Here is a 15,357-nt window from a genome sequence, read left to right as displayed (position 1 = left end):
TTTTTGTTAGAGACAGATAACAGACATTATGAAAGGACTGAAGTCCTAAGAACATGATAAGTACTGTTTCAAATTCTCCATGCTATCGTCTTGAATTTTGGTCTGATTTATGTCCAGCATGGCTTAGCTGACCTTAAGGACACTAAAATTTGTTATCCTTATCTGATAAGGTGGTTCTGTGTTCTAATATAACTACCGTGTTACGTTTTAAAGGTGAGCAATAAGGTGATTATGTGTGATGGGGCTGCGGCACCTGCTCTAGCAAAAAGCAAGGCTAAAGATGAATCTCTGCGCTGCGCCAGCAAGAACGGCTACCTCTGCATCGCATTAGCCCAGCACACGCCGAGCTGCTCCTGTATCACCCCAGCTCTCCTTCTACATAGCCGGCTGGCGAGAAGGACCTCGCTTACAGAAGGCTTCTGGCTGCAGTTCAGGTAGAGCCCCCGTCAGCTTTTCCAGCGCTCCCGCAGCTCACGGGGCAGCACTCCGCACAGTCTCAGAGGTGCCCAACTTGCCCACAACAGGTTCGACACTACTCGTAAGGTGCATATTTAGGTCAGCTACAGCTCACGTTGTAAGAAAGTAGTGTTTAATTGAAAATAATACCTGCAAGAGGGAAGGTCACCGGAAAATTATGGATTTTTCCCTTTATTGTATTTCTACAACAACAGATGCCATGGTTATGTTTCGTATAGTGAAGGTTACACAGTGCCATTTGGCAACCTGTTAAATATTTTCCCACTTACCATCCCCTAGTGACTGGGAGATGCAATAACTGTCAAAAGATATTTGCTTTTAGAATCACAAGTTCAAAACCATTACTGTACTACATTTATTGAGCAACTTTCTGGCATTGTATGTTGTAATCACAAAATGAATCAAATAAAATGTTACAATAAACAAAGTACTATCTTTAAAGTTGAGATTTTTAAGCAACAGAAAATTCAAGACCTCAGTAAATTATGTGTCCCTAAATACTGAAAAGCTGTCTACAAATACCAACAAATATTTAAATGTCCAGTGCGCTTGCAATGAAAACTGTTCCTCTCTCTCTGCCCCCCACTCTCCTCCTTCCCATCCCCACTGCAGCAGGGCTACGGGGAAGGCAATACCACACGAATCCTCTGTCTCCTTCTACTCGTTTTTACTTCAATTTTTCTTTTCACTTAAGTGTTAGCCATTTCTTTTGTATTTCATCATGTTCACGTGAACAACAGTCCACAATTACACAAAGCAATCCACACAGGAATCGGTATTACTCACAAAACAGACCACAGAGGAATGAGATCCTTCGCTTGGGAACAGACTGACCTTCAGAAAATCTGGACAGTCAGATGTTCCAAGCCTAAACAGTGAAATTCAGCTTCCCCTTGGATTTTTAAGCAATCTTTACAGAATTGGCAGAAAAAAGTAAATTTAGAGGATGAATTTTTCTCCCATATTGTCCTAAATTTCAAGGTAACAAGATTTGCTAGAAAAATAAAAAGACTTTTAAAAACAACTTTCAAGACTCATGCTGCAATTAAGATTTCCCCCCCCTCCCCCCCGGATGAAATCTCCTTCATCAAATTTCTGTGGACTTTAATAGGATCAAGATTTGAACTAAGTTAGCTGAAACTGTAACTTTGGAGCTTTAAATGGAGTTTGCCCTCTAAGCTACTTTGACTTTTGGACTTTGTGGCCAATTTCCACAGCTCTACATTTGGAAGACAGAAACCAAGCAGAATGGTAAAGGCAGATTTGAAGGTAATGCAAGGTATTTTCACATGTCTGTGAAAGACTTTCCAACAGAGATACATTCTTTTTTTTCCCCTCCTCTCTTTTACTCAACATGTGCTCTTCTGATTAGAGGTAAAAATAGGGAAGTAGGTTAAATAATAATAAAAAAATTCAATAGCGGTTAATATAGCTTAAAATTAGCAATTTTTTTTGAAAAATAGAAAAAATTCAACAAATTAAAAAAATAGTATTTCTGACAGAAATGACAATTCAAGACTATTAAAGATATTGCCCTATGAAGGATTATTTGTAACTTTAATTTGAGGATGTAAAGAAGTTAACTTTTCTTTTGCTATACTACACATGTAAAAAAAGATCAAAGAAAGAAAAGAATTGAGATTCAAATTCCATTTTTAAGCAAAAATGACAATGTCTTCCTGAGTTAAAATTAATCCTTTAACGATGAATTTCAAAGGTTTAAATACTTTCTGTGACCTTGGCTTTAAATAATTATGCCAAGCGGAGCTTTTCTTACATTCAGAAAAGATTCTGAATTGTTGATCACAGCCATTTTAATGGCTTCAGGCTGGCTGATTTCCAACATAATCCTCCGAATGCTGTTTAAAATTACAGACCAAGAACCTGACGCAGGTAAATGAAATGTCACTTGCACAAAGGCTGTTCAAACAGTATATGCAGATTGTTAATTTGTGCCACGGTACATCACTTTGCAATAAAATGTATGATTTATTACATTAACGCATATAAAAGATACTTCAACAACTATCTGCTTACATATACACAGCGTCTACCCTAAATATTAAGTAGGGGGTTTTTTTTAGTTTCGCTTTTGAAATAAAACTCACACGTTGCAGCTCCTATCATCCCTAATGTGGTAAAATACTTGAATTCAAGACGCTGGTAGAAGGGGGTGCTCAGCAAGCACTGATGCGCAGCCAGTGACCCCACTGAACAGAAGAGGGAGGGAAGCCTTGATGTATCTGAAACATTAATTTCTATTTTCAAGCCTTTCACACAGTACTTGCTCACCTGATGCACACAGGCAAAAGCAGACCAGCCATTGTTAGCAACTAGAGCCAATTTCCTTGCAGTTTTAGCCTGAACTTTTTCCTTCTTAAGAACTTTCCCTCTTTTTAAGGGAGAAAAAGCTTGGTTAGACAGAACCGCCCTTTCTACTCTCTCTATTCCAACAAAGGAAAAGTGATTAGCCTAGTCCTTGGCTGGCTTTGCCTTTGAAATCATCTGGATCGTTCAAGTCCCCCCGGCTCCTGAGCACCACGCGGTGGTCCCCGTCCACGCTCACCGGGGCTGGAAGGTGCTGCCCCAGCACCGCTCTCAGGGAAAACAGCTACAGCAGCGACCACTGCCACTGCACGTTCGAAGAGAAGTAGTCTTTCATTATAGAACCACAAAACTTTCCATACTCGCGCCGCAATTGCGGCATCCAATGTCAGATCTACAGCGTACGTCTGTTTTTTCAACTCAAGTGACCCCTAAACATTTTTCCTCAGTGAAACTTTGCTTATCTGACTTTTGGGTTGATTGCTCTCCTTTTGCCATGCCACAAGAAGCAGCCCTATGCGAATCGCTTACCTTGTCCAAGGCCTTCTCTGTTTCTGCCACATGTATCTTTTTCAGGTCTAATGTCATTTTTTCTGCCTCCACTTTCAGCTTATTCACCGCTGTCTCATGGTCTCGAGCTGCCCTCTGCCTCTCCTCTTCCCACTGATGGCTGAGCTCCAGCAGCTGTTGCTTCCGCTGAGCCTTTACCTGAATAAGCTCTTCCCTCAGCTTGTGGATTTGGTTCTCCATATCACAGATAACCTGAAATAAAGAACAAACAAAGTAAAAAACCCCACAAAACACTTGATGGTCTCAGACAGGCTGTGAGCTGAGGTAGGAAGGAGACTCAAAGGATTCTCTGTCCCTTTTCTCGGCCTCTCCTATTGCTCTTCCCCCTCTCTTCATATAGATGAATATGGCTCCCCCTGCCCAAAGCATGGAGGGAGCAAGATTTACCTTTTTGGAAGGGGTGCCCGTATAGATGAAGAAGTGTAGTTTGTGGCATACTATCACTGCGTACAATATCCATGCCTTCTTTTTTTTTCCTTAAGAAATGACCTGCTGCCTTCTAATGAGATATCAGTGTGTCATCAATCATTTATCAATCACTGCTACAGATTATAGACTGTATTTCATCATACTGTGCTAATGTGCACCAGGAATGTATCAAAGAACATCCTCCTCCAGGTGAGGGAACTAGAGCACGCCGGAGGTGACACGGTGTCATCCTCTAGAGCACTAGAGGATGGCACGGGCCTATGCAGAGAACCCTTAAGGCTCTGCAAACAGTATAGATAAGATACATGACCTTCAAAATGCAAGACACACGCTTCAGAATCCACAACCCTTTCATGTGATCACAGATTACCCTTCAGTCCTCAGGAGCGAAATATGTTGCGCAAGGCAGCAGTGGCATCAGAAGAGGGGGACGACGGTGCGGCAGCAGAACAGCAGGGAGTTGGCTCACTGCCTGCCTTCGATGGGGGAACTTGAAAGGGTAAGGAACGAAAGTTATATGTGGTAAATCTGTGTCACTCCTAAAGTATACAGCATATACATTGTACTTTACAGTAGCAGTAGACCATACATTTATTACTTTAGAATTACACTGCATATAACTCTCATTAGTTACTTTTCTAACTGATTTCTTCTGCAGCTTCTTAAATGAAGTATAGGAGCATCGTATCTGTGACATAAAACCGTTGCCCTTACAGCTAATTGCAACGTATGATGTTGCAAGCACGTATGTTTTCATTTGTAAATACAATTCTGAAAATTAGCATTTTCACTCAAAACATCGCACAGTATTTCCCCCTTTTTCCTCCCTGCTTCACAAGTAACTGTGCAGTTCCCTGGAATTCTTTCACAGAGGATATGATAATACTGAGATGAGAAACTGATGTTCTACCAAACAGATGTAGGTGACTCAGCTCAAGCTTATTAAAGGTTTCGTAAGAAAATCTAATGAAAATTACTGTATATTTAAAGATCCCATTTCCCTGGAACGCCACTTACTGCTTCTAGAGCTCTGGAGTGATCTCTCTCTCCAACTACTGTTTTTCTTCTTTAGACATTTTTAATATAATGTCTGTACTCAGCTAAACCATCTATTTGCAGTCTCTGAGAACCACATTACTACAAATCTTTGAAAAAGAAACATTCATTTCTGACCAAAGTTGGGAAATGAATGACTATCAGCAACATTGCCCTTTACGTTAATACCCCGAGACAGATTGTTATAAATACTGTGATCTGAGAGGGAAAAATCGAGGCTTGAAAGTTTGCCTATTTTTTCAAACTATTTGAACTATACGGTGTAATAAAAGACATGTCATCTCCCCTCAACCTTCAGTTGTATCCTTCGACTATCACAGCTGTAACTGCATTAAATAATATTAACCGTCTTGGAAATTTATCACAAGACTGACTTTTGCTTCCATGCTTTCTTAATTACTCATTGGCATTATTCCCTACTATGTCAAAGGTAAAATTTTGTGTGTGTACGCGTAGAGATGGAATGAGCACATCATTTGTATACAGAAGTATAACACAGGCCACATACTTCAGCTATATCAGCATTATCTCAAACATATGTTTCATATAGTGTAATCTGCACTAGATCCTTTCCTTCCGTTCCTGATCTTTTCCTCTACACATGTTTAATTTTTTCTTAAATCTGTACACAGACTAAAAATGTAAAGTACATTTTACTATATAATTATACAGACTAAAATGTAAAGTACATTTTAATATATAATTATAATCTACAATATACTTTTGTAATTCTTTCGGAAAATAATTTAACCTCAAGATCATAACAAAATGTTAGCCTAACTGCCTTTTACTTAACCAAAGAAATGCTACAGAGCTACAATTTCTACAGGATGATATGGTCTGAGTTCTAAACTGACATACGTAGCATTTGGGTTTTTTAATAGCCGTTCCAATGCAAATCCTGCCTGGAATAGTAACAATTTTCGTTTTATCTGCGAGAGCTCTTTTTGAGAGCTCATTCTCCCTCCACTCCACTTTCCTTTTTTTTTTTCCTTCCTTCTTTTTTAAAACAAAAAACTTCCTTGAACTTTTTTTCCACCCCCCGTATAAGTGAAACCAAGATATTACATTGCTAAGAAGTTTCCCCAAAAAGTTCGATCAAGTACTTAGGATAAGGAGCCAAGGCTAACTTCTTATAATACAGGAACAATTCATTCATAAATCATATTAAAAGCCAAAACAGAGACTGGGTGAATTCCTGACTCAACTGTTACTTCTTTCTGCTTTACTTTGTTCTATATTCAATAATTCTTATACAAAGCCATTAGAAAATCAAATAGCAAATAAGTGTTTTCTACTGCCCCATGGAAAAAGTAACAGCTCCAAGCCTTCAGATTCAAAACCGGGGAGCCAAAAGATAGTGGGCTGAATGTTGTAGGTAAAGTAGCAGTAATTAATATGCAAAGGAGCATTAATGTTGGACCTAATAGATGGCAAAAGCAGATTTGGTTCTATTAGGAAAGAAGAAAATCTGAAGACGGGGTGATGGCAGCGAAACTAATATGATTAAAGAAGTCCTTTTGGAGCAACTTCACTGCTAGTAAGATGATGTTAAGAGACATCTAATCTCTCCAAAGTGACTGGAAAAAGCTTATATTGGGGATCACAGACACAGTTCTTGTCTATTACTTGAAAATAAGTCTAGTTCTCACAGCCAGATTATTTTTTCCCCATAAACAAAGTCACTGGCAGAAGCAGCTTACAACGGAACAACTTGCTGCATAAGACAACTTTGTATGACACAGATATCTTCAAACTGCTAAAGGAAACAAATCCCAAACTTCCCATCCCTACGATTCTGCTATTCCACATACCAGGTTTAATAAATTATTATTAGACTTAAAAGTAGGCAAATTAGTACTACTAGGGGAAAAAAAAAACCAAGATGACATAATTCTCAGTTGTGAAAAATCCATGAAATATAAAACTTAAGAGCAACTGTCTTTTCTTAACAATTCTGTGGAAAAACAAAAGATGCAATTACAACATCTCACTTCTCACGCCTGAGATCTGAAGGCATGCTGCTTGCTTGGTTTGTTTGTAGAACTGAACCCTCTCTCTCAGTATTGGTTTCTTAAATTCTTTTTCTAGCTGCTCAAATCTATGTTTGTGAACCATGCCTACCGAATTGTTTGCACGGTCCAAAGAGTAACTTGGGTACAAGAGCTACTGTGAGAAACACACATCGTAAACACTCCACCAGAGCAAATTATTCTTGTGCTAAACATAAGGCTTAACCGTAAGAAACAAAGGCTTCACAGTATATAATAGGTCCAAAATTTTATTGCTACTTGCTACCTCTTTTTTTTGGATCAAAATGTTATAGTCTTTATTTTGGTCGTATGGGTACAAGTAAATGAAATAAAAGAGATTTGTATCTTTTTTACAAAGAATGCAGAAGTTCATAGCAATTCCACAGGATGGCCATGCCTTAGCAGCATGCCCCAAACAAGAAAGCCTTTTGTAAAGTGACTGTTAATCCACATAAAGAAAAACAAATAGAAAGGAACCACTAGCTTACAGAGTATCCCAAATGGAACAAAATACAAATATGTACAGTAAACGGTGTGACAGGGTAGAGATTTCATATGAATTTATATGGCATACTTGTATGTATGTGTATGCACATATGACAATCTCATAGCTGAAGAAACTGCTAGCTGAGTTGGTGATTTCTATTTCTGTTTCAAAGGAATAACTTAGAATTCTAACTAAGAATATCTGTGCTGAAATAGTGTCATAAAAAGGGTGGGTCATAAGCCCACAGCAATTTGCCTGTAGGGAAAAAATAGACTTGAAAGAAAAAAAGAAGGTTGCTCACTCACTTTGGCCTATTTAAAATGCCAATAAATGTTCTGCATGTTATTTGGAAGGAAAACATGTGCTCTTAATTTTAAAAAGTAAATTGCATAAGAAAATATAAAGCTGGCAAAAAGTTTAAATTAAAATCTGTTGCTGATGTCTGAAACTCTGCTACAGTTATATGCAAGAGAGATGAGAAATGGACCAAATGACTAAAGTCTAATTAAAAAAAAAAATAAAAAAATATATTCCCTTTATTTTTCAGGAGCTCCTACTTCAACCCCATGAAGCGTGTAGTTGGATCCGTTTCTAAGGAAGAGGCTGGAGCACGACCGCATCTTTTATACTCACAGTGATGGAACACACGGACTTCACTGTCTCCCTCTCAATGTCTTACGCACCAAACCACATCCACCCCACCACCATATTTAGCTTCAAAGAGTGTCGAGGGCATTTTAAACTCACAAAAACAAGGCAATGCAGAGTTAAGATCAAATCCACTCTTAACTTATTCCCTGAGGCTCAGATCTAGAGTCATTTAGGTGTTGCTTCAGCAGTTTTTACAGTAAGTGACTAACATCTCCCAGCAGATGAAGTTGCAATAACCCTTCGTTGCTCTTCATTGCTGAGTGTACTCAGGCTGATGAAAAAAAGCATCACTTCTAAAGACCACTGCATTTCTCAAGTGGATCATGACAACTCTTCAAACGGAGTTTCAAAAGTTTTCCACATTGGGCTAACTTGGTTTCAGTTGCAGATGACTGCATAGGTCTCAGTCTGCTGTGTTTAATTTTGCTCGCATGTCACATTTTAAAAAACAACCACCACTCCCCCCTAAACCTCTGAGTTGGGACTTCCATGGACTTAGCTCAGACATGAACTGTTAGGTTACTTGACCACAATGATCCTTTCTAGGATAAGAACCTAAAACATTAGCCCATAAGTAACAGCCCTATTTGAACCACCGATACGCAGCTTCTGCCTCTGTGCGCACCAACGCTTTCTCAGCATTTTCTCACCTGGAAGAACGTTAAATTTCGTGCATGCATTTGAACAGCGCTCTCTGTGAAACCATCCGCTGAACCCTTCTGAAAGGGAGATTTGTTGCTTTGTGTCTTGTTACGCTGGCGTGATGTGACAGAGATGGATGAGGTCTACATAACATTTGTTATTGGGTAGTGGATTATTTTTGAAAGGAGATCAATCCAGTCAAGGGAAAGGAAGTCTCTAGTAAAAACAAATCTCACTTTGATGATGAAGAAGAATTAAAAGGAAAATAAGGAACAAAGTAGAAACACCCAGCGATTCAGTGCTGACAATGACTCCCTTTTTACCCTCGATCAGTGCAATGTCCCAGAAGAGGTGGATGAAGAATCCCACCCCAGTCATGCAGCAACTGGTGACATATTTAGTGTAAAATACCTTAGAAGGGATTATCTGTTGAAAGTGGGAATCTGAACTACTTTAGCTTTCTTATTAATAAACAAAGCTTTATAAAGTGCTGAGAAACAGATAAGACAAGTTTCTCTACCATTACAAAAATAAGCAATGCATCTAACATAAAAGAATGCTTAAAAAGTAAACAAATATTATTTGTTTGCAGCTCTAAGCTTAGAAAAAATATAGCTGTAAGAACTTCAAAGATGTGTAATGTTGGTTTGTGTTTAAAAGAAAATTGGCTTATATTAATGAGTCGTACTACTGCCGTTTCAGCAAGTCACAACAATGGGTCTTACACTTGATCTCGTTCTGGTTTTAGGGAACTATCCCCATGGTTGTTACCCCGAAGAGATAAAAGAGTTAGGCAACCAAGTGCAGTACCAAGGGCCAGGCACAGTCCTAATGGCTCTGATCTTTTTGTCCACAAAGCATCCTACTGAGTCGGACTCACTGGTCCCAGTATACCTCTGCTTTTCCCCATGCCAAATGAATTTCAGCTGGCCGGTTCAGCCAGCTGGCAGCTATATTTGTGGCTCCTTTGTAACATGACAGCGATACAAAGGGTACACAGCAGTGCTGAAAAAAGCCATCTTTTTGTTTAAGCTACAATCTAAATCTGAAGAGATATCAAATCTAAACCGACACTTTAAAAATATTTAACTAGCAAGAGTCATTAAAATCTAGTAACTCAAGTTTTTAATGCCATCTTCTAAATAAAGCTTTGTAATTAACTCAATTACCTCCATTTTAACCAACTATATTGCAAATATTTTCTATACCATAGCAATTTCAATTAAAAAGTGTTCAGAATTTATTGTCCAATTTTTCTTGTGACTGGTAAAATCAGCAATTTGTCAATATTATGAATCCTTAAAAAGATAGAGTCGATTTGCAAAGAAAACTACTTCTGCAAATGTCACGCACATTATCACATGGGTAATGATGTGGCAGAGCACAAATTAGCAGGGATAAGTAATAAACAGCTATTTAGCTTTCACAGCACAATCTATTACACTGTCAAGTTTAAATGCCTTTTGGGTAAGAACACATAGGCCCATAATATGGTAATTAAGGGAGCAGATAAATGAAACTGTGTGAAATGAAGTGAAAATGAACAACAGTTCAATGACCAACAGGTTGGTCTCACCTCCTAAGAGCGCTGATCGAATTCTCCAAAAAGCATGGGGCTGTGCAAGCTCTTCCGGAGGAAATCACGGAAGCACAGGAGCTCCGCGAGCACTACCATAATTAGAAGTAGTCCCGATCAGTAGTCTAATACTTCCTGGAAACACTAAAATATCAGCAAAGCTAAAACTTCAGTACTCAAAGAGATGCATTTTATTACATGCTTATATAGTATTTTATGCATACTTAAGTGTCCTCGTTCTTGAGGGAAAAAATTCTGTCCATAATGTTGGTGCTATTGCACAACTTGTTAACTACAAGACATCTTTATCCTACGTATGACTACATTGCAGTGATGGGGCGAAGTTATTAATACGTTCATTAATCAAATGTTCACAGTTTGTAAGTCAGGCTGTGTAATATCAAGTTTAGGTATTCTCTTGTAGGAAAACTGTTACACGAGCCAAAGTTGTACTCGCTAACCTGCACCGCATACGAAGAGCGGCAGTTCTCTAGACTCAAACAGATGGCTGTTCAGTGTCAAAAAAACTTAGGTAAAAGCAGCGCAGATGGCGACCACAGTACTAACGGTACAACGTTTGCTGTTCAGCAGTGTAAAATCAGAATCCCCGTATTACAGGGCTTATGCAAAGGTATATCAACTCCATCTCAACACAATCCCAGCTTTTCTCACCTTTGCGAATGTACCTCTGACACCTCTCTCGGAAATATCCACTAGAACTTGTAAAGTGAGGTGTTGAGCTGCTAACTTATATATTTATTCTATTAATTTTAGCAGCATTAAGCTGCTTTTAAATGTCAAACCTCCTTTGTAAGATTCTTTACTTGGACTGTTTCAGCACTGTGTATGCTCTGAAAAACGCCTCCAACAGTTATGAATCTGATAAAAGTATATTCCTACCAACCTTGCTTATTTTGTATCTACTAGGGTCTTAGGGGTGGGGGCAGGTTTACCTCCACCCTACCTGTACAGTGCTGCTGGAGGCTAAGCATCACTCTCTTCTTCATATTCAAACCGTGGTCAACTTCATTTTCTTCCCCTGCACTTAACATAGTCCCTCAAAAAGTCCAGCACCCTTTAAATTTTATTTCTTAGTAATGCATTTGCTGTATCTTGTCTACTCTTGTTCTACAGCTTAAGCAGTTTCCTGAAACACGATGGAAGCGTTGCCTCATGAAGAACAATACGGAGAAGTTACCTTCTGCTGAGCTCCATTTTCGATAAAATTAATGAAAAAAGAGTCCATCCATGTCATTCTTATACAGAAATATGCTTCGGCAACATTTCCATAGGTAATCTAAACCCCAAACTGTTCCCTAACTTTGCCATATATTTCTGAAGGCTGAAAAGAAATATGCAAGACACAGGTATCGAAATGCCAGTAGGAAAAGTTACACTGAAAATATGGGCGCCATCCTTGCTTCTACATCTATGACTACATGTGAGAAAGGGGTAGCAAATTCTCAAGATCTGCTGTGACAGGGTATTAAGCAAAACACAAATTTTGGTCTTTTTTTCCAAAAGGAGTGCACTGAAAGAGATCTGGACTTTTAAAGAAGTCAGTTAGCTGCCTAAATCCCAGTTAATGTAAATGGCACTTAAGCTACAAACTACTGGGCTTTAAAAAAAAAAAAAAAAGGATGGGGGCATGGAAAAGAAGAAAGAAAATCAGACATCCATTTGAACAGCTCCACAAAGAGCTTAAAATTAACGGAGCTTATTTTGATTTCTTAATTTACATAAGTACATTTGATTCTAATTTAGTTAACAGCAGCTAGAAAGCAGAACTTCATACAGGTTGGTTATTGTCACTGCCTTCCTAATAAAATGATTTTCAGTCAAATGGAAGAACCTCAAGCCTACACATGTAACTAAACAATACAGTGCACTGGTGAGTGAAAGGATTACTTACTAAGTTGAAATGGAGATAAATGTAAATAAATTTTCCGTTTAACAGCTCTAAGACCTGGAAAAGACTTGGCCCTCTTGCCTGGAAGACAGATCCGGAACAGTTTCTTCTTACCTGATTTACTGTATTTGCTTTGAAATAGATTAGTGAGTCAAAAATTAAAACATCCAGCCTTTGTTCTCCTCTCTTTTTATCTGATGAAAGAAATGTTTACATTTGTTTTTTTCTTTGTACAAACAAAATTATTGAATAAGACTAGGAGGACTCATTTCCTTGTGTCTTCCTACTAAGAAATTTAATGGAGACACTCAACTGGGCACCTAGTAATATACATAACTGCATTAATGTAACTTAAATATGATGGAGATGGAAAAAAAAAAATCAGCCATAAATACCTGCTTAATGTGGTGAACCCCTCAAATGACTTGTGAGAGCAGAATATAGATAAGATACAGAGAGGCTAAAAAATAAATAAAAATCTGTATCTACTACCAGGTTTGATGCATCATACAAACCATAACAACCTATCCCTAAATGATGATTGATGAAAATTACACCAAACACATGTGTTTAGTCTTCCCTGTTTTCCTGTGAAAAAATATAAAGTTTTATTTTCTGTATTTCAGGATGTGAAAGGAAAATATTCCTTTCGGATGAATGTTAAAGATATATTCAGTTCTGAAATAACATTGGAGCAAAGGTGGTTCTGAAAGTGAAGAAAAGCTACTGATATTTAAGGAAGGACAGGACTTCCCTGCAATGGGATACAGAAACGGAGGCTAAGGATCTCTGCAGCGGACTGGGAAGTACTAGCCGTCAATCTGATAGAGGATCTCTGGGTCCAGCATCCCCTAAATCAAAGCTTGTAAAAACATTTGCATTCAAATTTTCCACGTATTAAATTTAACAGCATTAGCATTTCCTGAACAACATGTACTTCTGATTTAAATGCAGACATGATGTATTACAGATTTAAGGATTACTACAGACATTCATCTCTATGAGGCAGCAAAATTAAACGTATTATAATTCCTAATTTGTCCCCAGAAGAGGTACAGGCTGTATTGTCTGTGAGAAATGTCTTTGCCCTGTCAACTAATGAAAAGTAGGTTTTTCACTGTAAGTAAAAAAACCAAAACAATCCCATCCCTCCCCAAAAAAACCACCCAGAAAAGCATCACATACTTCTCTTTTGGAAGCTTTTGTTTAAATTACTGCTCAGAACACATACATCTTTTGAGTTTTCCAGAAATTTTACCCCACGCATCCCATAAGGGTTTTATGGTGACTGTAACGGAAACGGCATCGGTTGCAAAACTTGACAGGACAAACATAAGACAAGATGCAGATACAAAGCCTAATTAATAAGCTGTTCATGCATAAGGTATCTCCCATCTTCAACTTCTGAAGTTAATACCTGTAGAAATGCAAACTTTGGACACTAACTCCCATTCAGGTCGTTTGCCATGACTCTCTCCTCAACAGCTGAGGGACTTGAGGAAGACCCAAAGTTCATGCTACTGTCCAAGCTCTGCCCTGACTGCTAATGAAGGTGAAAAAGAGAAGTTTTTCAAAACTCCAGCATAATTACAGGAAGCCAGCTAAGGAACCTAACACTGCTATTCTCTGGGCCGATGACTAAAGATGACTAAAATGCATTAGCCTGTGTGTACTATTCGGCTCTACTAAAGAACCTAATACACCAGGAAACTCTCTCATTACTGCTGTCATGCTGCTATATTGAAGATGACAGTCTTTAACCAAGCATGAAGTCCTCATTCTCGGTCTCATGAATGGCAATATGTGTGGGCAGAAATCCTGAAATCCAGCAGCTTCAGAAATAAAAATTGTGTCACTTACAGGTTTAGACTTGAAAGAAATAATCAGCTTCTAACTTTCAAAAAGCCCCTCATTTCTGCAAGGCAGTAACAATGGTTGCAGTATTTCTGTTAATCAACGAGTTGTGGTAAATTCTTATCTGTACGTTAGCTGCTTACACGAATAAGATGCAGAATTACATACACGCGCAGCTTTTGACTTTCTCCTTTTTGAAATCAACTCCTAATTGGAAGAAGCATAGTCTAGTTGACTAGTGTCAACCCTTGTCTCAAACAGATAAATTGGTCACCTCCATCAAAGGACGAAAGTCCTAGAGAAGGAAGCCTTTACTGCAACCCAGGGGTTAGGTTGGAGTCAAAAGGCATCAGCTGTTGGTACCTATTGTGTACTTTGTGCACACGCATACAGCTGACACCATTTCTGGGCTCCCTCTCTGCACCTTCATCCTCAAGCACTGGTTGCACTATTCCCATCATCTCGATAGTGGCTCCTCTGAGCTCAGAGACCTTTTGGAAGCATCATGCTCCACAGCTACCACTTCAGAAAGACAAGATCAATCACAGGATGAGCTGTACAAAATAAATGAAAAGAAATGTTATGCAGACAGTTTTCTTGGAGTCGAGAGTATTTTTGGCTCAGTATCTTCCTCTGGCACCTTTACACTGATCTCTATCCTTTTCATCCTTGTCAGTTTGTCCTTGAATTCAGTTGATGCCACTTTGTTTTCTGAATGACAAACAGGCCACTGCATCCTGGGGCGGGAATGTCTTCAGATTTATTCATGCAACTGTTTTGAATCTACTGTACTTTGAATAAATATTAATATATAGTTTAAGTGTAAAATCTAAATACATACTAAACATGCAAATTCTATGAAATACCAGGAAAATAAAATAACCCATTAAATATATCCATTTATACAGGTCCATGTTTATATTTACTACCCACCCCCCAGAAAAAAAAAAAAACAACTCAAAATTGCATTAAGAGACGAGGAACGATGTATTACTCCTCACGTGAATGCTCTGGCAGGGAACAACGGCTGTGGGAAGGGATTGAAGGAGACACTGTTGACTGGAGGCAGAGCACCAAATGGAGCAGTCTCCTTTCTGTACAACAACGAAGCACAGTCTTTTCAGAGGACGTAATTTGCAGACTTTTAAAATTTACCGCTTTTACTTCTCTGGAAAGCGTCACCGTTTTGAAGGACACAATCTTGTTATGTAAAAGTAAAAAATCATGACTACGTACCACATTTCTACAAACATGAAGCACAAAGATCAGGGAACTATTAGAGAGATGATTTCTTTAATACCATGAGGTGGTATTTTTGACAAATGCCTTCTGACGCATTTATTGAGAC

General features: G+C 38.5%; 1 protein-coding gene across 5 annotated transcripts in view; it reads right to left on the bottom strand.

Annotated features, from left to right (window-relative positions):
* Positions 1-15,357, bottom strand: part of CEP112 (centrosomal protein 112) — a 175,446-nt gene that overhangs the window by 59,995 nt on the left and 100,094 nt on the right. For all 5 annotated transcript variants that reach the window (XM_075519264.1, XM_075519266.1, XM_075519263.1 and 2 more), the window contains one exon: positions 3,334-3,564. In XM_075519264.1, the coding sequence (XP_075375379.1) occupies positions 3,334-3,564 (231 nt within the window). The remainder of the gene's footprint in view (positions 1-3,333; positions 3,565-15,357) is intronic.

Source organism: Mycteria americana, chromosome 16, assembly GCF_035582795.1.
Source record: "Mycteria americana isolate JAX WOST 10 ecotype Jacksonville Zoo and Gardens chromosome 16, USCA_MyAme_1.0, whole genome shotgun sequence".
In the NCBI taxonomy this organism is placed as follows: domain Eukaryota; kingdom Metazoa; phylum Chordata; class Aves; order Ciconiiformes; family Ciconiidae; genus Mycteria; species Mycteria americana.
The sequence above is the reverse complement of the archived record's forward strand: the minus strand, read 5'-3'. Positions and strand labels throughout refer to the sequence as shown.